This window comes from Helobdella robusta, assembly GCF_000326865.2.
Source record: "Helobdella robusta unplaced genomic scaffold HELROscaffold_8, whole genome shotgun sequence".
NCBI lineage: Eukaryota > Metazoa > Annelida > Clitellata > Rhynchobdellida > Glossiphoniidae > Helobdella > Helobdella robusta.
Window position 1 is genome coordinate 1,661,632 of NW_008705459.1, and position 25,172 is coordinate 1,686,803.

At 31.3% G+C, this 25,172-nt stretch overlaps 3 protein-coding genes across 3 annotated transcripts; all 3 read left to right on the plus strand.

The window, feature by feature from the left end:
- Nucleotides 1–2,781: 2,781 nt before the first annotated feature.
- On the plus strand, nt 2,782–7,840 carry HELRODRAFT_165479 (hypothetical protein; the record flags this gene model as incomplete). The annotated part of the gene is made up of 6 exons (XM_009032049.1): nt 2,782–4,912; nt 5,248–5,364; nt 5,472–6,017; nt 6,553–6,708; nt 7,120–7,187; nt 7,715–7,840. 6 exons carry the CDS (start codon nt 2,782–2,784, stop codon nt 7,838–7,840), a joined length of 3,144 nt encoding a protein of 1,047 aa, XP_009030297.1.
- Nucleotides 7,841–13,679: 5,839 nt separating this feature from the next.
- On the plus strand, nt 13,680–15,332 carry HELRODRAFT_165480 (hypothetical protein; the record flags this gene model as incomplete). Its single annotated transcript, XM_009032050.1, has 3 exons — nt 13,680–13,910; nt 14,157–14,279; nt 15,303–15,332. The coding sequence occupies 3 exons, from the start codon at nt 13,680–13,682 to the stop codon at nt 15,330–15,332; spliced, it is 384 nt and encodes a 127-aa protein (XP_009030298.1).
- Nucleotides 15,333–18,700: 3,368 nt separating this feature from the next.
- HELRODRAFT_165481 (hypothetical protein) lies at nt 18,701–21,156 on the plus strand (the record flags this gene model as incomplete). Its single annotated transcript, XM_009032051.1, has 3 exons — nt 18,701–18,991; nt 20,079–20,204; nt 20,896–21,156. 3 exons carry the CDS (start codon nt 18,701–18,703, stop codon nt 21,154–21,156), a joined length of 678 nt encoding a protein of 225 aa, XP_009030299.1.
- Nucleotides 21,157–25,172: the final 4,016 nt, after the last annotated feature.

The window sequence follows — 25,172 nt, forward strand, 5'->3', positions numbered from 1 at the left end:
AATTGATAGACGCTTAAATCCGGCCACCAAATCCGGCCGGGGCCGGATTCGACCGGATTTGAAAAAAAAGCCGGATTTTGGCCGGGGCCGGAGCCGGGGCCGAACTTCGGTGCATCCCTACTTATTATGTTATTTTTTATCATAATTAAAATTATTTTATCGTATATTGTTCTTACGGGTGGACAGTAATTTTGAAATTGCATCTCCTAAGGATTTTTTCATCATAGAAAAATTTTAAATCTAAATATAAATATTTAAGCACTAGTTAATTTGAAATTGGTGGAGTCATTTTATTTTAATATACATTAGGTTTGTTTGTAAACATGGACGATACCATAGGAGTACCTATCTCCCGTTTTACCATATATAAAAATATAGTTTCGTGCAATTATATAAATAATTGCAATTATAATTATAGTAATTATATAAAATAAATAAGTGCACAGAAACTATGAAAATATTAGAAACTTATTATAAAACTATTAGAAAAGAATATTATAAATAATTGCAATTATAATTATAGTAATTATATAAAATAAATAAGTGCACAGAAACTATGAAAATATTAGAAACTTATTTGAAATTAAATTAAAATTAAATGTTATTTAGACTAAAGACTTTAAAAATAGTTGTCACGTTAACCAGGGATTTAAAAATCCCTGGTTAACGTTTGAAATATTTTCAAAAGTTCCCACCCCCCGCTTATGATAAGTTCTCTAGGTTCACCACTGATCAAACACATTGCATATGTTTGGTGAGGATCTCTTTGTATTTGAACTCAGTCACAGCAAGAGCAGGTGCCTTTAACGTTAACCATAGAGCCCAAAAAAATTTGGTGGTATGATGTCATGAGTCCTGGACTCATGGATGTGTTTTTATTTTTAAGCTTTACCTACACAATAAATTTCCAATTTTCCATAGTTCAGTGGAGATATTTATCATGATAAATATTTCTGCAGAACTGTTGAGAATTTACTAAAGGTTAAAAACGACATGGTAAATGTTGGTGTTTTTGCATATATATAGTAAGTTAATCAGATAATGTAGTGTTAGAGGCTGTATGTAATGGGATGTAGGCATGAAGGTCGCCAGCAAAAGACCACTGGATGTTAAAAGTTACTCAGTATCATGGTCGCCAAGCATTAAGATCTCTAAGATCATTGAGATTAAGATCTCGCCAGACAATAAGGTCGTTATTACTCTAAGGTCTAAATTTCTACGTAAAACATGGTCAACAAAACGATGTTCTAAGGAATAATTTTTTAATTTTCAAAATTATGATGTCGACAACAAAAATACGTAATCACTGGTCTGTACAAAACTTACATGAAAATTTTTACATGTACACACGAAGGATTCCAAAAATTCTAAGAATTGGAATTTAAACTACGTGCATTACCACATAAATAATCGATATTATTAATCACGGCATAGTTGCCAACGGTTGCCGAGATTCTGGCAGAAACGTCTCTGTAGATAATTTTGCTGGCGGGCGGTTGTCGACTTTGAATGAAGTGTTCGGTAGAGGCTACTTGATTGAACTTCTGCTCAGTTCTCAAGCTATCAATTAATTTTTATATGGTCGAATGATGTGCTCCAACTATTTGTTTGAATTGCGATTTTGTTTAAAATGCATCTAAATATCATGGAAGCATTGAATAGGTGTGTGAAGTTAGGCAAAAGTTTTAATATAAGCGGTAAATAATAAAACTTAAATAACTCGCAAAGTATTAATCTAGGGCCTGTGAAATTTTTTGTGTTTATTAAAAACATATCTTAAAAATTTTAATAAAATCTGAAGCCTAGTTATACATGACTTTAAAATCATTGTTTTGTGACAGACTGACAAACATTTTGGGGCCACTTCACTTTTGATTTTCTTCCACTTTATCCTGATTTTACAAACAACTGGGTTGTGGTCACTGCCGCTATTAGCTCCAGGGTAACTTTTTGAAATTTACATGTTTTTAAAGCATCATCAAGACCACGGTAAAAAGCATCAAGGTGTCTTCTGCTTTGCTTTCAGACGTTGGGACATAAACTTGAATAATAACTTGGTATGAATAACAGCTAAGAATTTCAATATTAGCGTTAAATAATTGTCTAGAGCATGTGAAAAAAGTTTCTAATGCTAAAAACCATTGAGATCAGATTTAAATTAACAAATACTATAATTATTTTTGTGAAATTTTTCGTAAGTTTTCTTTTTTTCACTAAAAATCACTAGAAAGAGTCAAACTTTAATGATGTAATTTTAAACTTCATATCATTTTGTAAAAAATTGATCTTTCAGTGTTTCCACTGTTTTTTATAATGAAAATAATTTTACGTTGTTACTTTGCAAAATGTTGAAATATTAGTCATGCTAACAATTGTAAACACAACACCATGCCAACTATTGTTGTCATCACAAACCATAATATTTTCTTATTAAAAAATGTTAATAGCACAACTCACCAACATAAGAAGAATATAATGCATTATAATAAGACAAGGAAAACGTTACTACAAATAATTTCAAATCCTAGCAATTGAATAAAATTTATTTGATCAAAGTAAAAATTATTATGAAATACTTTTACATTGTATACATAACGATAATAAGAAATTTAATATATATGTTATTATATATATATATATATATATATATATGCATGGAAATGAATTGGTATGAATTTTATTCTGTGCTAGACATGTTCAATCAATTAACATATTTTCTTCAAACATTTTATCAACTTTTTACATTAGTTAATATTTGCACATTTAAGATAATATAAAGAAATGAAAGCAGAAGAATGTGAAGAAAAGGCCAAACATGAAGGAACTTCAGATTCAGAGAAAAACAAAAAGGAAGGAAACATAGATTTAGATAAAAGTAAATTGAAAGCTATTGCTCGAAAAAATTTTGACAACATTTTGCGAAGTCAAATTGAAAGTAGATCATCAACAATCAACACAGAAGTCAATGATGTTGAAAAATCATCTCAGTTGATACGAATTGAAAATTCAAAGATCACCAAAGTGCAGGCAATTAAATCTTACTCACCATCCAACTTGCATGGTTCTCTCACAACGAACAATAAAAATAATGAAGAAGAAATGGTGATGCCGGCTAATAGGTCAAAGGAGAATACCATTTTTAAAGATAAAACACTGCAATCTATTGCAGCTATCAATTTAGCATTTAAACCTAAAGATGTTGACTGTCAAGTTTTTGTCTATGAGCCTATGTATGTAAACTCTTCAACACTTGGTTCAATTAATCCAGAAAAGAATTATAAAAGTGAGAAACTCCTTTCTGCTAAAGGAGCAAATAGTAGTCTTTCAGATTGCTTGCTGAATGAAAACACTACTATTTTCAAATGCTATATCTGTCCATATTATCATGTGAAAGAGATGATGGTAGCAAGGCATATGATTCAAATTCATTTATCTCAAAATATTTATAGATGTCACTACTGCTCGGCCCAGTTCTTAACAAATCATCTAGCTTATGTACACATCCAAAAAATGCATGAAAATGCAGAAATTAAAATTGATTTTAAAATATCTGATCAGATTTCCACCCAGCTAGGCTTAGCTTATAAAAAGAAATTTTATATACAGGATGGAAAAGCTGTTTCTCAAAGTGAAGTAGAAAATGTAACGACAAGTCAGAAATCAGGTTCCAGTGTTTCAGTAAAATGTCACAAATGTGGTCTCTTTTGTAAGTCAGTTGAGGAATTGCAGGAACATTCTAAATTAGTTCATTTTAGATACCGACCTTACAGTTGTAGTTTATGCAATTTTTCCAAGGTATGTTTTGCCAGTAAGCTTGATTTGGATCATCACATGAAAACCACCCATCCAAATGAACTCTGGGTTAGAAGCTCGATTTCTCCACCCTTGCCTAACAATAGCGGCAAAAAATTAGAGTGTAGTGTTAGTATTAATTGGTCGCTAGTCTGGGGTGAAAATATTCAAACAGGTAACATAATGTGTGAGTGGTGTTCATATGGGACTGATTCCTGTCGCGATATGTTTATACATGCTTCCAAGGAACACAACTGGAGCAAGTCTATTAGTTGTCCTACATGCAAAAAAACTCATGCTCTCAAGCCTTGCCATTTCATAGCTTGTCAAATAGTATGCAGCTGTAATACTACATTGAACATACAACATGAAAAAAATAAATCACGTGTATCTTGGATGGAGAATTCATACATCTGCAAATTATGTTCACACAGAGCCTATACAAAAAGTAGCATCATGCGTCATTTGAAATACAACCACACAGCCTGTAAACCATTTAATTGCACTTATTGTTCTTATGCTGCCAAAGAGGTCTCAAAAATCAAGACTCACATTTTGGCCATACATCCTGACAAACCAGTTGAAATATCTGATAGGGAACAAAGCAATGAGGAAATTAAGAAGGTTCTTGATGACCTGTTTGAAACTCATGTCCAAATTGAGAAGCAGAGTTTTGAGAATGCTACTGCAGTTAGCAATTCTAGTTTTTCAATAAAATTGGCTAAGAACTCATTGGGAGGTTTTCAATGTGGCTTGTGTCCTTATGTAAGTCATAATGTATATGAGGTTTACAGCCATGCCAGGTTGGTGCATGAACAGTTTGTCAAACCCGAGCGTAAAAACTTTGTGATCCCTTATGGAGAACACTACAGGTGTGTCCCATGCGGATATCGCTGTTCAGACAGATCGTGCATGTCTCGTCATGCCAAGTACATGCACATCACCTCTCGACCTCATTCATGTCCTTACTGTGCTTACAACAATGTCGAGAAGACAAAAGTTCGTCTTCACGTTCTCTCACACCATCGAGACATGCCGAAGGTTGTTAAAACTAATCAAAGACTTTTAGAGGAGATGTCAATAGAAGCTAAAAAGTTTTATGTCAGAGTTGATGAAAAAGGTGATTCGCTAAATTTTTTCTCTACTTTCTAATTTATTGATTGATCAAAACAATTTCATTTGTATTATTGGTTGTTGTGTAAAGCTTGGAGGATTTTTGATTTTGAATATATGTTTCAAAGCTGACTCAGTATTCGTTAAGAATTTTTCAATAATCAGAAGAATGCTGAGAAAAGTGAGAAATTTTTTTGACCCGTTCTTCATGAACAAGGTCATGAAGTGAGATGGTGAACTATTTATTGCTAATTTAGAGTTTTTAAATACAGTGTAATGGATAATTACTAACATATAATATATTAAAACAAACATCTAAAATATATTTTTTGTTTTTGGTAGGAAATGAGTACATGGAGTGTAAAAATGGTGGAATTATTAATGTCACCAAGCATTCAACATCTGATCTTAAAAAAGTGGATGCCATTGATGGTCAAAATCAAAATTCATTCAATGAAGGTTCTTTCCATTTTATTTGAAACCATTTTAAACAGTTTGCCATAAATGCCTGGAAAAATTTAATAGGTAATTTTTTTCTTAACATAATAAACCTTTTGAAATTTTAGTTGTTGCACTAAGAGAAGAGCCAATGGACGTAGAAAATGTAAAGGTTCAAGAAACACATTTTGTTGAATTTGATGATTTTAAACATCCATTCGAAGAGACATTGCTCGATGCAACAGCAGTCACGATGAACGTGGAGGAAAGTAATAATGTGAAACACGGCGACAACCTTTCACAGAATTCTTCAGCAATGATGGGAAATCTTCCATCATCAATGATAGAAGGTGAAGATTTCTCTAATATGAACAATTTGAGTGATGAGGTACTGGAGAACTTTTCAGAAAATGAAAATGAAGATGTTGAGATGGTTGCTGATGAAGATGATAATTCTTTTGACTTCAGTAGTGAATCCGATGTTAATGTGGGTGGTGATGGTGATAATGATGAGGAAGATAGTTATTTTTCATCCGAGGGATGGGATGCTGTTAACAAGTCATTGAAACATGTTGAAATTGTAGACTTTAGCAACTTTCTTATTAAGAAAGAAACCTTGAAAGACGACAAAATTTCAAAGATGGTTCCAATTGTAAAACTAAAAGATGTCAACCGTGAGTATGATATCAATTCAGATGATGATTTGGATGACATATTGTCAAAAATTGTTTAAATGAATAATAGCTTAATCATGTTCATTCCCTTTTATTTTTTATATTTATTTTTCAATGATTTTTATTCTGTTCAAATTTATTTTATCATATCATGAATATAAATTTATTTGAAGCAAAACTAAATATTTATATATTTATTTCAATTTCATTTTAGAATTGCAAGATTTCTTATTCAGTTTTTTCTCTGAATATGTGAAATAAAACATTTGATTTAAACAACGTGTTCTTGTAATAAATGGGCGAGAAGAGTCAGACTTTATAGTTGCGTACTGGGTGGTGCCTTATTGCAGCACAATCGTTTTGCTTAGTTATTTTACAGTTTGTTAGTGGATGATACATATGTTGCCTTAAAAATCAATGTAGTGTAGTCCGTTGAACTCAATACGAGCAACATCCGAGCTGTCACTAAATCGTGAATCTCCATCGTTTTGAACAATACATGCAAATTTCTACACAATTATTTTGTTTTCATTAGCCAAAAAGAATCAAAGGAAATTCCTTCCTTATGAAAGAGATAACATTTTTCGACGTGGGAAATATTACTTGACGTCCATCGGCTTCGCGGCTTGGTTAGACTCGGCTTGGACCTTCAAGCCGACATTTCTCGGCTTGGACCTCAACGCTAGAAATGGTTTTTATAGTGTAGAATTTCAATTTAGTTTCCTAGGGTTTCACTACTGTTGTTTCTCTTAAGTGGTTTTTAAAACCAGTTGAATACCTACTCATAAAACAATAAGACGAATAATTAATATCTAAAAAAGTGCAATTGGAGTCCTTCCCCGATAAACTTAGAAGTAGAACACATTTGAACTGTATTATTGAGCATACTGAGTGGAAGCGGCTTCAAAAACCAATCTGTTAAGCTAACCGCAAAAATGATAATTGAGAATAGCGCTTCTGAAGTGAACTCATGAAAGAGGCTAAAAGTTCAGCTCTGCGACAGAATACAATTACAAGCCTTCTCTTGTATAATATTTTAGATGAATAGGCAAGATTTACTATTAACTTCAACTTGATTTAAACATTCATTAACAAATTCAAGAATGGTCATTAGGGAAGGTAAATTGGAACCTTCCTCGTTCTACCTACAACCACATTAAACAACATCAGGTTTCTTTTTTGACTTCTAGAACTGTCCACCATTTAAATTTTACAATGGATAAACAACTCCCACTTAATTTTGAAGAAGCTTATTGAAAAAACTTTGCGCAAGAAAGATTACTTGACTGACAAGCATTCACAAAATTGAAATGTGTTTCATCGGTTATATGTTTAAAACTAAGCATTATCTCTGGGTTGGATCCTAATAATTTAAAAAATTTAGCTTCTTATTAGGAATTATTTGATGTCACAATGTTTAATATATAACGATAAAATGATATTTATTTTCTGGAGTTTTGTCCAACATTCAAATATACTTGTTAATTCAAATGTTGAATAGAAATTTTTGTCACGGCCAGAGTTAAATGTAACAAAATATTTGTGTAAATTTTATAAATTGTTACAAATTGTTGCAGTAACCTAACAGCAGTAAACAAATTTAAATATTAAATACAGATTTCAATATGCAGATCATAAAAAAATGTAAGCATTAAAAGGTCTTCAACTTTTTTTTAAACTATCCATGCCCCAAGCAGAAAATTTCTGAATACGTAGCTCCTGGAATGAATGATACAAGTATAAAATACTGTGGAGATATCATTGACCCACACAAATCTTGGCTTGGCAAAGTTGATTCTTTGCCTCCAATTGAATGCAACTAAAACTGCCGGCTATATCCCAAATTTTTATTGGTTTTTGTCGAAACAGACATGTCATTCAGTTTCCAATTTTTTTTGACCGCACTTGAAAAAATATTTGAATATTTGAATGTCATTAAAATTTTTAGAATTTTACGTGAAACTTTCCAATGTTGATTTTCACTTTCAGATGTTAAAATCTTTTTTCAGTCCTCTACGTCGATTTTTATCATGAAATGACTTTTTCTAATTTTTTTAAACGACAATTTATCTTTCAACTTTATTGAAATTTAGCTTAAATGTTACATCCACAGGTTAATTAAAAATAATAAATCAAATAATTTCATCGCTTCGCCAGGTTTAATTAAAGATAACGTAAGCGTTAGTTCTTATTGAGAAAGTCAGTTAGTTCATTATACGTACGAAATCTAAAATATTTTGCATCGGCCGGGAATCGAACCCGGGCCGCCCGCGTGGCAGGCGAGCATTCTACCACTGAACCACCGATGCCATTACGCCTTACACAAAAAATATTTTCCGTATTAGTTTCACTAAATGTTATTTGCACATGTGTTGGTTTGTTGTTCACAAAATACGAGCTGCTCCTTGCATTTAAAATATAATTTAATTTGACAAGTAGTAAGGGCATTTCATCGGAAATTTCAAAAATCCGCCAATTAAGTTGTTGCCAAAAATTAATAAAAATTATAATTCTATTTTAAATAAACCGAACAATTTCCAAAAAATTCTAGTAAGGAAAATTGATAAGACAAACTTTAAATGATTCATGTCAACAAATAGGTAGAATTCATATAATGCTGTATATATATATATACAATTTCAATCAATCAATCTTCGTTTAGCGTCCAGAGGCCCAGTTTTCCGTAGGACGTTGTTTTCTTTGCCATCAACTTTTTGCGCCAAATTAAACGATCAGTTGTATCCATTTCATTTAAATTTAGAGCTTTCATGTCTTGCTCGATTGTTTGCGACTAGGACTTCTTTGGACGGCCTTTGGGACGTGTGCCAGGTACTTCAACATCTGCAAGAGAAGTTATGGCACTGTTTCCACTTCGTTTGACATGACCAAACCACCACAGACGGTGTTGCCGGCATTTGTCCTTTATATCATCTAAACCAGCATGACGCAGGATTTCGGTAGATTTGATGTGGTCCTTCATACTAATTCGATGCATCCATCAGAGCATTTTCATGTTGGTCCGTTGAAGTTGTTGTTCAGTTTGGTTGTCATTGAACATGTTTCTGCACCATATAACAAGACTGACTTATCACAGATTTATAAAGTCTTGATCGTAGTGGTAGTAGGATGTCACGCCGTATCAATATAGAGGCAAGGAGATGCCATTTATTCCAGGCTGTACGTATGCGTGCTCGAACGGTAGCTTCAGCTGTTCCAGTACAATCCAGAACATCCCCTAGATATTGAAACGATGTGACTTTCTCTACCTTATTGGCTTCAAAAACATTGCTATTTCGAATTTGTTGTTGTGGATTGATGCAAGCAGGACAAACAAAATTGGACACTTTAGATAAGTGGTATCTCTGGTATCTAAGAGACTTAATTCGTGATTCTATGCTCATTGGCATAGTTTCAGAAACGTCTTAAGTTCTCAAAAGTGGATTTGGTACGAGACTCTATGCTCATTGGCATAGTTTCGCACGCGTACTAAAGTCACACAATTTGTTCCCAGTGTTGTTCTGACTCTTGTTGTTTTGTGTTGGTTGTGCGAAAGCCTACCAGACTCGACGGCCCAGTGAAAACAAGCCAGGTTTGTGCGAAAGCCGACCGACTGACTGACATGCCCAGTGAAACACAGGTCCTTGGTTGTGCAAAAGCCGATCAGACTCGACGGCCCAGTGAAAACAGGCCAGGGCTGTGCGAAAGCCGACCTACTGACTGACAGACCCAGTGAAAACAGGCTTTGGATTCTGTGAAAACGAATCCGCCTCGTTGTTTTGTTTTTGTTGTGCTATTTGTGGACCTAGGGTTCTTTGCTGGATCCTATACTCATTGGTATAGTTTTGCACGCAGCTTGGAATTTCCATAGGCTCCAATTTTTGTAATTTTTCTGCATTCATTTTATTTATCTCTCGGAGTTGTATCGACACCACCATCGGTCACACACGTCGAGGTTGTACGATTGAACGGCAAGAAACATATCCCAAGTTGCCCGACCCAACAAGAAGTTCTAATTCCTGTATTCCAGATTGTTCATTGACTTTATTTTTAACATTATTCTAAAGTTCAGTTAGTTCAATTCCTTTTCATTTACTTCCGTCGATTAATAAAATTGTTATCGAATATTTTACGCGTTCGTGTGTTACTCAGTAAAATCATATAATTCGAAAAAGCCCAGTTTAGTGCAGATAATTATAAAATAGCTAACATTCTAAATATAAAACAGTTACATATTTTGCATTTATTACTTCTATTTTTTAAAATATTTAAATTAAATTATTGTCAATCTCTTTATGATCAATTAGCATTGTATAAGAATACTAGACAAATTTCGTTACGTTTTATTCCAGATTTTTATTTTCCCAAATGTAGGTCTAACTTCTTTCTTAATTCTGCCTTGTCTTATTCTATGCGTCTTTGGAATGTGCTACCTGTTGATGCAAGGGACTGTTCTTCTCTAGGTCTTTTTCGCTCATCGGTTAATCAGCTAATCTTACTTAATCATTTCACACTAACTTGATTTAAATTGTGTATTTATGCATAGTTGTTTATCCTTTGTTATTATGCATACTGTTTTTTTTATTTTTTATTTTTTTTTTATCTTTTCAGTTTTATATTCCATTCCAGAGTTGATTGTTGATTTAAGTTAACTTGTTTATTCCTGTTTGTTTTTATTTCTGTTTTAATTGTGAGTTAATTCCTGTTTATTTTAGCTTGTTTAATTTTGTTTATTTTTAGGGTGACCTTACAAGCTTTTGCTTCGGGTCTCCTAGCGTGTGTGTTACACTTTGCTGAATAAACGCAGATTTGATTGATTGAGTTTCAACTGTCATATCAGACTGGACAAAAATGATCAGTTGTTTAAACAGCTTTAGTGAATCAAGGTGAATCTTTTTTTCGTTGATTATGGAAAACTATCTAAGTGATGATAGTGGTTGCACCTTTGATTTGACATCCACGGTCGATGTCACCTATTGTATAACAAGTTTGAGTATCATCTAAATCCTTATTTCAGCTGCAGTCTCTACATTGACTACATTCCCTCTGTTCTTGTGAATCCTGTTGAGAAAGAAACGAGCACCTACTTACTTCTTTCTATGTCAAATGGGCTGTTTTCCTCGAACCATTTACTTACCAACTTAACTGCCGATAAATCTTACTCGAGACGATTTTTTAGGGATCTCAACAAAATTGTTATTATAGATCATTTTTACATTTTATGGGGTACCTCATATTTTTATTTTTGTGAGTTTTCTGTAAACGTCCCAAAATTTTATAATCATTTACCACTTCTACAAGAGTAAAATAGCCTTTCCGAGTTGTTTGTATGATGCCTGAGCTGGTGTGTCCGGGACGCCGCAGATAAAACTACACAATAATGTGATCCTAAAAATTAGAATAAGACAGTTAAAAAGTAATTTTTCATTAATCGAGTGTACATAGTGAAATATAAATGCTAAGCACATATTATGAATTATTAAAAATACTATTTTAATGAAATTTTCAAAAATTTTTGGCAGCCTAATTTCAACAACCTTTTTTGGCATTTCCCACTGGAATTGAGTTTCAACATTTTAACCCATATTAGTATACACCTATATAAACATAATGGTAAAGAAATTGTTTGAGTTTCAACATTTTAACCCATATTAGTATACATACATAATGGTAAAGAAATTGTTTGGTAACAATTTAGTTGGCAGATTTTCATATCTTTCCTTAACTAAAGTTAAAAGTTTTTTTAGCCTACGGACGATCATCTCTAATCTATTGAAATATTGGATCAAACTTCGAGACACAAGCAACCAGCCTGGCAGCCGCATTCAAAACGGATCGAACATCATCCTGCAGTGACAGGTCGATTTCATACATCATCACATTGTAACTAGAGCTTTTGCTGACTCGGCTGTTAGATATTGTCTTATAGCTTGTAGTTGAAAAAAACATCAACTGCAAAATTTATTGACATGTGATTTGATCGAGTTGTCTGAATCCAACTCCATACCGAGATTCGTTACGTTTTGAATGACCAAGTTTATAGGGAGTTCCAGACCACATGTACTGAGTTTTTTAAAATTTAGTTTGAGTATATTTGCCATCAATTATTGGCCCACTGCATTAACTGTATTTGTGATGACTGTGGACAGACGATGAGATGAGTTTGTTGGCCGAGATGCATACAGTTGGATGTCATCGGCATATAAATGGCAGCAGATATCTGATGATACCAGTTCAAACGCAGGAAGCCCCCAGCAAATTTATTTGCATGTATTTGACAATTTAAAAGATGTAGGTTACTTGACTCTAAAAAATTACTAAACCCACCATGCGTTTACAATCCATCACTTATGTTACAAAATCAAGCTTTCTTATTTTTCATTCCGTGTCGTTGTTACCCGCAGTTCTGTCAATTTTTTACTACGAGTTACTACATCCAGCATCAAAATTTCATGGCTTAGAGGGAAGTGAAAAAATTTGTGAGTATTTATTTGGAATAAAATCCATACGAGGATTAGCTCGTATTTACTTAGCCCACAAATCCGGAATGTTCAATGAATTTAAGCGGGCAGTGCGATGGGGTAATGGTTACGGTGCCTGGCATCGTTGACGCAGTGCAGTGTCTGGATTCGCACGTGAAAAAATCCACGCCTGTCACACGCATTATTGTGTGATGCGTTGATTCACGTGTGTTTATACACTTAAATTAGTAATAAATTAAAATTAATTTATTAGGTTGTTGATAATGATGTAATATAACAAAGTTTTATGGTGGGTGTGTAGCCAAGCTAACGAAGCCATAATCACAAGATGTCATGGTCACAATTTAAAGCATAAAATGTAACCGTTGCATAAATCCGGCTTCGGCTCCAGTCGGATTTATGTTTGTAAATCCGGCTAAAACTGGATATATTGAATGAAAAAATGAATGAATCTATTAATCATTTAATTAGTTATTAATTAAGATATTAATTAATTAAGATATAAATGAATTAATAGAGAACAAACGACCAAAAAACAAACGAGTGAACAATCGAGTGAGTTAACTAAATAATAATAATTAAGCCATTTTTTAAATATTCTGAAACAGTTTAAAAAAAACGGTTTTACAAGAAAAATCTTCAAAATATGCGCAGGATTTTCAAGTGTCGCTAACTCATACAAAGATATATCCATACAAGTATACATATTAAAATAAAAAATAAACAACACTTCTTCATATACCTTAACATACACTTTGTTATATCTACATACGTAAACGCAATACATACACATATACGTACATGCATACATATATACATACACGCACACACACACACATATACATACATACATATGTGCTACGTGTTTTGTTTTCAAACGATTTGCATTAATAATAGAAAACTTTTAGTTGTTTATCAAATGACAAACAGATATGTGCTCTAGCTCCACTGTTACGCCACATGATTATAACGCGTACATTTAATGAATGACAAACAAGCCGTACTGCATAATTTTTATGAATAACTACATAGTTATAACTCCATGCTAACTTTAAATATATTACCAATAAAATAATAAAGTTAAACTGTTGTTGTTAATACAAAACTATGATTTAATTTAATTTATTGAATACATGCAAAGCAAGGCATACTTTGAATAGTACCTAATAAACTTTGTTGTGTGATGGCGAACGACATTTCAATGGGAGAAGAAGCAGGCTTATCGTGTTCCAGACGTACGAGGAGCATCTCGCTGCCAGACAAACCTGGCAGGTACAGTACTTGTATGGCTATCTTCACTGGCATCTGTCACCTGGTCTGTGGCATCGCCTGTTTGGTGCTCAGGACTGAAATATACAGCAGGATTCAATACAGTTTGCTTACATATGAAGTTGTCTTCCTTCTTGTACTTTCGGTTTGTAAATAATTTAACTATCGAAAAATTTTTTGTTTTTTAAGAATGATTTATTTGAAGTTTTTTTTTATCACTCGCAGTTTTATGTTGCAGGAATTTTTTCAATACAGTCTGCTCTCAAACAAAACTTTTTTTGGGTTATTATACTTATTAGCTCGAATTTGTCGAATTTGTAATTAAAATTTGAAATAATGCGTATCAATTAAAGTTTTACAATTGTCAACGTTAATTAATGTTTTTAAACAGATCATTGCAACTCTAGCTTGCAACATCAACAACTTTGTTGTCACTTTTATGATTTCCGTCTTGACAGATATTGAATATTCAAAGTTGTTCAGAGCTTACAGAAGAGATTATTACAAACTTGAGGTATGTGACTTATATCATGATATTTGGGAAATATTTATTTTGATGCCACTATCCAATTATGAGATAAAGAAACAGCAAATTTTATTAATAGGTAGAAACCTAACGATTGATTGAAACGTTCAAGTTTTTGTTAAAATAATTCCATTTTTTATTTAGTTAATTATTATTTTATCTTTTAGCTGGTTTCTACAAGTTCAATATTTTGTTTTATTTTTTAATTTATTTTATCGAGCAAGAAGAAGAACGTGCCTGCATAATTTAAGGCTGACAATCTATTAAAATAAAATTGATATTTAACACCCTCGACAAAAAACGAGTATAAGGGGTTTAAGGTCTATTACACTCTTCCAACAATTCATCTATAACTTGTTTTTTTAAACTTTTTGAACACATTGTTAAAGCTAAAACTTTCTTGCACAAATATCCTATTGTTAATAATTTCCAATTTGGTTTTACTAAAAATCTTTCAGCTTTTAATGCTATAATAACTTACAAATAATATAGTAACCAATTCAAATAACTCAAAAATTTTTAGCAGAAATTTTAATTAATTTCATTGAAGCTTTGATTGAGTAAATCACCAAATCCTTCTCTAAAAATTTCAGTATATCAGTATTTAGTTTTCGATGTAAATTTTACTATCTTCTTGAATCATTCTTGTCAAATCGTCACTAACGTTTTATTTTAAGATTGTCTCATCGTTGTGATCAGTGTCGAATGGTGTGCCTCGAACAATGAAATGAAATGATTTTTTATTCAACGACAATTCCAAATAAATGGAAAATAAACTGTTAGGATGATAGAGATAAAACGCAAAGTTTATCGAGCCCGACTATCTTTCAAAAGAGTTTATTTAAATATGAGTAATTTTAAACAGAAAAAGTGCAATGAAACTGTAAAAACAAAATTCTAATAATTTAGGATTTTAATATATAAATAAAGTGTTAATGATAATTTTAAAAATATTAGAACAAATTAGATTCTTTTATGAATAATTTCAAGGTCTTTTAAATTTGTACACAGATACTCCAGAGTCGGGACCCGAGCAACTAATATGAAAAAATAAAATGTTTTTTTTATGCCCGTTTTAAAACAAGAGAGTTTTGTTGTCGTGTTTCTCAGGTTTTTTTGTATTTGAAGTAATCAACAAATGCATGCGGAAGAAGGCCATTTAGCTGTTTGAAAACGAAAATTCCTGTTAGTTAAGCATGTTGTTGTTTAAAAAAGAAAACAAGATTTGATTGTGATGAAACATCTCTAGAATTTTTTAAGTGAAGATAACTGTTTGAGGGCATTTTTACTGCCCTCTTCATGAGTTGAGAAATTGCTTTAGTGTTGGATTTATACGTTGAAGCTTTCTTGGCTCTAAACCAATTTAAAACTTTTTTAAGTTCATTACCGACGTTTTCGATAAGAGACTCAATTCTGTGTCCGCTCCGGAAAATATTTGAGTGTTCTGCGTACAGTACAAAATCAAAAAACATTTACAAATTACTGATATCGTTGATGTATAACAGAAAAAGTAGAGGGCCCAGAATACTACCTTGCGGCAGTTCTATTGATCTCAACTTATTGATGCCGATTTAATAGGTAGCTTTCGAAACACTTGAGTGTTGTGCCCCAAAATACGAATACACATAATTTTTAAAAAAGAATGCTGTGATCAATAGTATCAAACGCTTTCGATAAATCTAGAAAAACTCCCACGGTGTATTTTTTTCTGCTGCTTCTCCGATGCGTTTTATCAATCCTATCGCCAACTCGGTAGAATATCCTTTTCTTAAGCCAAATTGATTTTTATTTAGGATGTCAAATTTTGAAATAAAATTTACCATTTTTGTTTAAATCAGTCTTTTCAAAATTTAAAAAAAAATTGAAAGCAACGAGATTGGCTTAAAATTTTCCATGTTTAAATTATTTTTGAAATTTTGAATTGATCTGGAAAAATACCAATGTTCATTGATAGATTGAAGATGTGACATAATTGTAGCAATAATGATTTTTATTGGAATTTTATCTTCCCACAAGAACACTTTTTTTAAAAGACTTTGTTGCTGAAATCTTTAGAAGTGACGTTAACGTAGAAAAAATGAGTTTAATACGTTGGCAGGCATACGTTCGTACCATTGCCTATGAGTTAGAAGATTCTGATTGTTGAAGGTGGCGATTGGTACGAAATGTTCATTTAGATGTTCTGCAATTAATTTAGGATCGTCTGTACCGGAGTCATTTACTGTCAAACGTTCGTTTTTAATCGACTTTTGTTAGGTTTCTTAGTCAATCTATTTAAAATTTTCCCTGTTTCATGGCTGTTGTTTTTTTATTTCAAAAGATTATCATTAAAATATGCTTTTCTAGAAATTAGTTGAATAAATTTCTATACTTTTTGCATGCTTCAATGTTTGTTGATGTCGGTTTTTGCAAATATTTTACATACAAGCGTTTCTAAGAAGTCATAAGAGTTGAGGTCATCTATGGTTGTTTGTTCAAAGATGCTATTTTTTTTACTATGTATAATGACAACAGGTTTTAAAAAGTTGATTGAAACTATTTAAGAACAGTTCTAAGGCATGATTTGTATTGTATTTGATGACTTGTATAGCGCCCCTCCAGAATGACATCAGAAGCGCTACCATCGCTGTTGAGTTGAATAGATGATTTTTTAAATGTTTCTTGAACATCTGTCAATCCTCGATCCATGCTGCTGAATCTTTTCAGATTTGCATCATTATAAATAAACAGATCGGTCCAATCAGATTTGTTTAAATAACTATTGAAATTTTTAATTCTACTCGTTGAATATGAGATTTTAATATCAACCGGACCGGATGTTTTTTTCTTGATTTGCTGGGTTGTTAAGCTGTAAAAATGTTGCCAAATGGTCTGACATGTCAATGTACGCTGTACCACAACAAGTTATTTCATCTGGTAGGTTTGTTACTAAAAGGTCTAGGAAAGAAGACTTGTTGCAAGATATACGAGTTGGGATCGAGAGAAGTTGAAAAAAATTGTTGGAGGTTGAAATATTAGCTCTTGACTACCAACATTGATTTATTGATTTTTCATTTAATTTAGATGGTTTGGCCAGTTTCTTTTGTTGTTTACTTATAACTTCCGTGAAATCGTCGTCTTGATGAACATGTTCCTCATGTTTTGTAGAGTTGTCGATTGGGATTTGAGGTAAATTTCGTTAAAATGAATTGTTTAACAAAGAATCGACTTGTAAAACACTTTGAGCGTTTTTAGTATCAAATTGATTTATTTTAATTTGCGTTGGAATTTTAACGGTATCGGACCATAAACGTCATTTTTCTTTGTTGAGCGCTGTGGATTTTCAATATTTGTTTATATATAGCATTGTTCAAAACTTTTAGAGACGGACAACTGTTGTTCAGACAAAAAGTCTAGCATATTTCTATTTATCATTTCAAAATTCAATTGAAATTTTCAAACGTGGGTATTTTTTTCATATTTAAACTCACGAATGAAGTACATTTATCCACATTTGACACTTTCAACAGTTTGAAATACGAAATACAATCCATGAGTTTATTTCTTTTTTTGCACCTCGTGTTGTAATTTTTTCGAATTTTTCGCCTTTTAAGTTTTCCATTTCGGTTTTCAGATTTTTTAAAGCAACAGTAATTTCTTCGTCGTTATAAAATTTAACTGTATTTTAAAAAATATTTCATTTTTTAGAAAATTACTATTATTTAATAAAAAAAATATAGCAGCTCATTTAAAACAAACCATTTGGTAGCCATTATGAACCCAAAGATCTTATAATTTCTTCTTTTTACTCTTTTTCTAAACAACATAGTTAATATTTCTGGTGATGTTAAAATGATCCTCCATGCAGACGACTGCACAATACTTCTAACTGACCAGGATCTGGACGTTTGGGGAAAAAGGCTAATTAATTTTTAGAAATAGCCAATGACTGTTCAAATCTAAATAAGTTAAAAATAAATCTTTCGAAAACTAAATTCGTGTAATTTTTAATTATAATACAAATTAAAAAATCGATAACATTCATCTAGAAATAGATAATACTCTCCTGGAGATGGTAGATAATTTCAAATTCTTGACGTCACCATAGATTTAAAAAACAATTTTAAAAATCATATCCAAAATATAACTTGTGAAATAAATATTTTGATAAGCTTACTTTAGCGCATAAAGCATTTCCTAATTGAAAAATCGAAAAAACTGTCATACTATTTTTTGACTCTCTTCTCACTTCTTTCTCGGTAAATCAATCTGGGGATGTCCAAATTAAACATCAACGCAATATTTTACCCATTATTAGTGTAGACAACAGATCTGAAAGGTTTTCTAAAGCAAGTCAATGAATGTCTTTATACTTTAGCTACAGAAGGTGAAGAACGCGCTTAAACATACAAAATAAACCAGATGATAACATGCAATTGGAGGACTTGATCTTGAGCACAGCCGTTACCAAAGAAGGAAAAAGCAATTCGGAATCTCTACCTTCTGTGAACACAACACATGTTACAGAATTCTCTAAACAGCCAAGTAAAAAAGCAAAATCTTCTTTTGCATGGTTTCAAATTCAAAATATAGGTGGCAACAAAGCTAAATCGGAGACAAAATCTGTTGTTTTAAAATCTCTCAAGCAGAGAACAAATGATGAAATTAAGCGATACAATGCGAAATGCATCTATTTCACATTAGATTCAGAGGAGAACAATGTGTTCATTTCATTATCACGGTGAAAGGAGATTGCAACAGAATTTCCAATATTATCTGACATTGCACGGCGCCTTTTCGTAATTACTGCATCGTCTGCTGAATGGGAACGCCATTTTAGGAACTTCATCACAGCACAACGTAACGGGATACACCCAGAAGCTTACAAGAACAAGTTTGTTTAACTCTTGAAACAATTTCTCAAGTCCTGAAACTGTAACAGAATAATAGTCAATTTTTTTTAGTGAATTTGTGTTAAAATTTTAAATTGACTGTCATCAATGTCTTTCTACATTGTCATTGTAATCATTGGGATTTTTTGGCTGCTTGCAGCTAATGTTTGCTGTTATTAAAAATGATGTGAAAAGTAACATTATCAGTCATTTGTATTTTTATACTTTACAAGTATGGAATGGGTGCATTGATGGGTGCATCAAACATTGATGGGTCACTTAGGTCATGGGTCAAAACTGTTGACCGATAGTCAGCTCTGGCAACAATAAACTTATGATTAAATCCTTAATAGTTACAAGTAAATGCAACAGTAGAAACATTATATTTTATGGTCCAAATATATGGAACAAACGCCCTTTTCATTCAAAATAATCTCCTCGTGCAAAGCATTTAATATACATTTGAACGTCCTACCTCGGGGGAACTGGGTCTCTGGACGCTAAACGAAGATTGATTGGTTGATTGATTTAATATGCATTTGAAAATTTATTTGTTATGACTATTATAATTGTTTTACAAGTAAATGCAACAGTAGAAACATTATATTTTATGGTCCAAATATATGGAACAAACGCCCTTTTCATTCAAAATAATCTCCATCATGCAAAGCATTTAATATACATTTGAACGTCCTACCTCGGGGGAACTGGGTCTCTGGACGCTAAACGAAGATTGATTGGTTGATTGATTTAATATGCATTTGAAAATTTATTTGTTATGACTATTATAATTGTTTTCATTGTACAATAAGTTATATAATATTCCGGTGCGTAAATGTGAGCATCTCTTTTCTGGAAATGTTTTTTTTGAATAAATAAAAAAACTTAGCAAATAAATTTTGCGATTATAATTTAGGAACACATGCCATTCGGCATCATTGCTTTCATCAATCTTTTTTCATTTGTGGAAGCCATTGCTTCGCTGATGGGCTTTTTCAACGGTGTGCGGAGTTTATTTTTTGGCAGGATCAACACCGTTGTGGTATGTTTTTGACCATAATCATTCAACAATTTCTTTTTTTTACTTATAATTGATTTTTTCAGTCGTTTGTTTACATAAAAATTAAATTTCAGCAATAGTATAAATCATAGGCGTAGCCAGGGTATTTTGCTGCCGAGGACAAACTATAAAATTGGCGCCCCCCTCTCCATGTTTATTGACATTTTTCATTACATTAACATTGTAAATAATACTATTTACAAAAACAATTCAAATTTTAATGGAACATTGTATTTAAAGATAAAACTTAAATATACAAATTATAACATATGATTCAGTCACCGTTAAAGATAATTTACATAGTTCACAATAAATTTATTTTTCTAGATTTCATTGTTGCCAACTGATCAATTATTATTAAATCTGTCATTTCCAATGTATCTCATTCAACACTGAGACGATTTTGCCGATAAAATAAGTTTCACTTTGCTGAATGATCACTCACAGTTCGCAGTTGAAACTGCTATTATCAATAAAATTTGTAGCGAAATTCGCAGATTTGGAAATACGTCATTTCCTTGAAACACAATAAAACCAAGAAGATCCAAAGGACTTTCCGGTAGTTCTTCAGTTCGGTTACTGAGCAGCATTCTGCAATCATCAACTTTGATAAAATGTTCATAGCCATTGATGTCCGTGTCATATAGAAGTTTGAAAAATTTGTACAATTTAGACAAATTGCATCCTCATTTGTGGCAGATATAAGAGTCCAGCAAAAATACAAATTTCAAGTCTTTTAGTCGTGAAAAACGGGTTGACATCTCATGTTGAAGCTTGTGATAAGATTTTTACACTTGTGAAAATTTTGTCAGCCTCATTTTGGCAGCCTTTGTACTTGGTGCCCGGGGACATATGTACCCTCCACCCTAGCTACGCCTATGGTATAAATTTATCGATTACCCATGTTTGTTTAGCTTTCAGCTTAATTAAATAATTTCCAGTTTTGCATAAACTTTGTAAGGTATGGTAGATTTCAATGATGCTTGTGATGCACTATTGATGAAAATTATTAAGAAAACAAGAAATAAATTATTTTTATTTATTCAAAGTAAGAAATGTGAAAAAATAAGAAATTGTCCAATTTTAAAATTTTTGTAAATACTTTCTTAAAGTGAATTAAATATTGAAATCCGCAGATGAAAGTTTCGGAAGGAGAAAAAATAAAATTATCTGATGACGTACAATTAGCCTAATATTTTTTCTTCACAAAAAATTTTCACTCTATGAAAAAAATCCCTTCTGTTTGATTATAAGTTAGAGAAAACATTTTGACATAAATTGACATAATTTTTTTAATGTAAAATACATTGATTGGTTTTGATAATTTTTCTTGAAAACGTTATATTTTTTTATTATATTTAACCCCATTCTAGTCTATTCTAATTTTATATGTTATTTTAGAACTGCAATTTCAATAGATTTTTATTTTTAAACGTAATCAATTGTCAGAGTATTTTACCTTCAAACCAATTCTTGACAAGAAACATTTTATTAGAATGTTATTTTATTATTAAAATTTATTATTTTATATTTGATTTTTTGAATAAATTGAAAATTGTCAATCAACTGATGAGGATGATTTACTCTACAAGTTTGAAACACCAACGCATTCAAAGCTGGATGGCAAGGTTTTTAGCTTAAAACTTCATTGCATGCTTCTGTGCAGTGTATTATTTATATCCTTCTTTACAGCTGGCCCTTTTAATTACAAAATTATTATTACGAAAAATTCTTAATTCTAATTATTTTGTTTCAACGATTTTAACAAGTCTCATCACTTCTCGTATCTACTTTTTACCCTGAATGACATTAAATTGTTTTCCATTTATTAGTACCTAGCTTGATTGATTTTTTTTGACTTGTCACAATTATAACGTCTATTAAACTATAAAAAAGGTCTTAACATTTCAGTCAGACATCTCTGGATCTTACTATGCAAGACTTCACTTATGACGTTTGTAGGTTTTCAAGAGCAAATTATAAAAGCTTTGTTTTTTTGACGTCTAATTATTATAATCTTGACTAAAATTTTTTGGCTCGTCTTGTTGCTGGCTGAAGCAAAGAAAGAATGACACTTCGGTTGTAATCTTTGTACTTTCCGGATTCCAAGATTCTTTCATTCAAACAAACGACTAAACACGGAAGGTACAAAATAAGAATCTAAAATGGTGAGATCGCCATCGCCATGCTATGGGCCTCTCTTCTTTGCTATTTCTTCTTATATCATTGTTTTAGGTACATTGGTTAACTTTTATATAAAACAAAGGATTATGTTTTAAAATATTCAATTTCATGAACAAGTTAATTTTTAGTGTGAGGATTTTTAATGGGTAGGCATGAAAAGAAGCATCATTCTTTTGAGCCTTTGCTGGATTTGATTTATAACAGCTTTCACACTCATACGCAGAACATCTACATTTTATCTTAGATGTAGCTACGTTGACACATTCACATCTATGCATCTTATAAACTGCGTTCTCAGAAGTTCGCCAAGCAGCACGATCTAAAATCAGCCTGGCTCGTATATATATATATATATATATATATATATATATATATATATATATATATATATATATATATATATATATATATATATATAGAGAGAGAGAGAGAGAGAGAGAGAGAGAGAGAGAGAGTATATACATATATTCTATATATATGGCCCGGCTATATGAGACCAGAAAAAAAGATAACAAATTTTCACAAATATTATGCAAATGCATGAAATAAATCGATTAAAAAATAATGAAAATGAATAAAATCTTTAAAAAATGAATAAAAATAAAATAAAAATTTATTAATAAACTATAGAAATATCAAAGAAAATAAAAAAATTGTAAAATTTGATGAGTTTGATAAATAATTGTTTAGGCAAACTAAGGAACGAGACCAGACTCCAAAGCGCACTAAAAATGTGCGCGGGTGAGTTCGAGGGCCAACGTATGTATATTAAATATTTGTTTTATTTATATATATATATATATATATTGTTTGTTATATCCATGACTAAATACATTGTTATTTCCATTTATGTAGAATATCAGTTATTTCTTTCTGAATAATTGATAAATATTAAATAATAATAACTAATTTTTAAATTAATTATAGTAAGAACATTTTTTCATTCTAAGTACATGACCAACATTATTCTACATTTATGAAAACCACCAACTAGCGCGGTTGAAAATGTTATTTAGTTTTTAGTTTTTTTATTCGCAATTTACTTTTCCTTTAATTTTTATTCTTTGGTAATTAAAACTTTTATTATCGTTACGCTTGTTGTGGTAGTCCGTTTAATTGATTTTAGGTTAGTGCCGCACGTTTCGTTGACGTCGATCGTTACTGCTCAATTTTTGTTCTATTTTATTTTTGTATTTGAATACCCAGCGCTCGCTAGAAAGAAATACTAAATAAAAAAATTAAGAAGACGGAAGACTTGGAATTGCAGCTTGACTTGACTGAGGTGAGCCTTAGTTTAGTTTCGTTTAGTTTAGACTTTAGTTTAGTTTAGACTTTAGTTTAGAGAGTAATGGATTGATTTAGAGTTTTATGAGTTTTAGACTTTAGTTTATTTAGAGAGTAATGGATTGATTGTTGCATGATAGTATGCTTTTTTGTTTTGTTTGTTTGCTTTCTGTTTGTGTGTCCCATGTTCTCTTTTGATCTCTATTTTTTTTAATTTTGATTTTATTTTTCCTTATTTTTTCTACAGTAGAGTTAGAGCCAGTGGCGGATCAAGACAACTTTGAGAGGGGGAGGGCAAAAAATTAAAAATGTTTAAATTTTTACTGTGACTAAGATTCGTAATAGTGTGATTGATGACCTTTTTAGCTTATCTTATACCATTTTTTAGTAAATTTTATGTATAAAATATAAAATAAATGGTACTTTTTCTGGCTTTTATTAAAAAACTCCTCACAGTTGGAGGGCCAGAGCTCTCTAGCCCCCTCCTAGATCCGCCGGTGGTCAGACCTCCTTATAACGAATTTCTATACAACAAAAATCCCTATATTATATAACAAATTTTTTTATGTCACTTGGAATTTACATATAAAACTGTTTCTGTAGAATGAAAATAGTTTTTCTACAATTCTATGGACATTAAACAAAATTTATAAAAGTTGAAAAAATATCCAACAATTTTTAACATAATAATTATTGAATATAGTTAACTGTGAGTTAAATTTCTGTATTATTCTTTAACGTACTAGGCATTTTGCTTTGTACATATATAATGTGAGTGGAAGTACATGACTCATAATATTATGTTATGCTATTTTATACACTTTATTATGTATTATTACTTTTCGTTATAAAAATAAATGATTAAGATGTTGATTTTTAATAAATGTAGAATTTTTTCCTGAACGAATTCTTCAAAATTTTTATTTAGCAAATTTTTCTTAGACACATCAAGTTTGTCGTATGGAGTTTCGACTGTATTTAGTATTTACTTTTCTTCTTATCTTAATAGATTGTTTATTCTAACAACTGATAATAATACCATAAAATAAAATCTTTATTTGATATCTCAAATGAATTAATAAATAAAACTATTATAATATTGATTAGGATATTGGATTTAAAAATTGAAGATTTGAAAATTTTAGAATTGAAGTTGAATAACAGTTGAATTAAATTCAATATTCATCGTTAGTTAACGTTAATTTTTTTTTTTCAAAGAAGTCGATCATTGAGTTGAAAAATAAAATATCCATCACAGTATTATTCTTAACAATTTTTTTGGTCAAATTTAAAATTCTGCGCAGCCATTTTTCTCTTTTAAAGATAGTATCTATTTTATTCAATGTGTGCATTGTAGTGTTACAGAACTACCAGAGTGACAGAGTTGGAGATTTTTGTCTGAGTCAGAATTTTTTGAGTGGAAAAATGTTATTAATTTAAAAAAAAATTTTTTCTGAAAATTTTCTTAAGATCGTGTTTTTT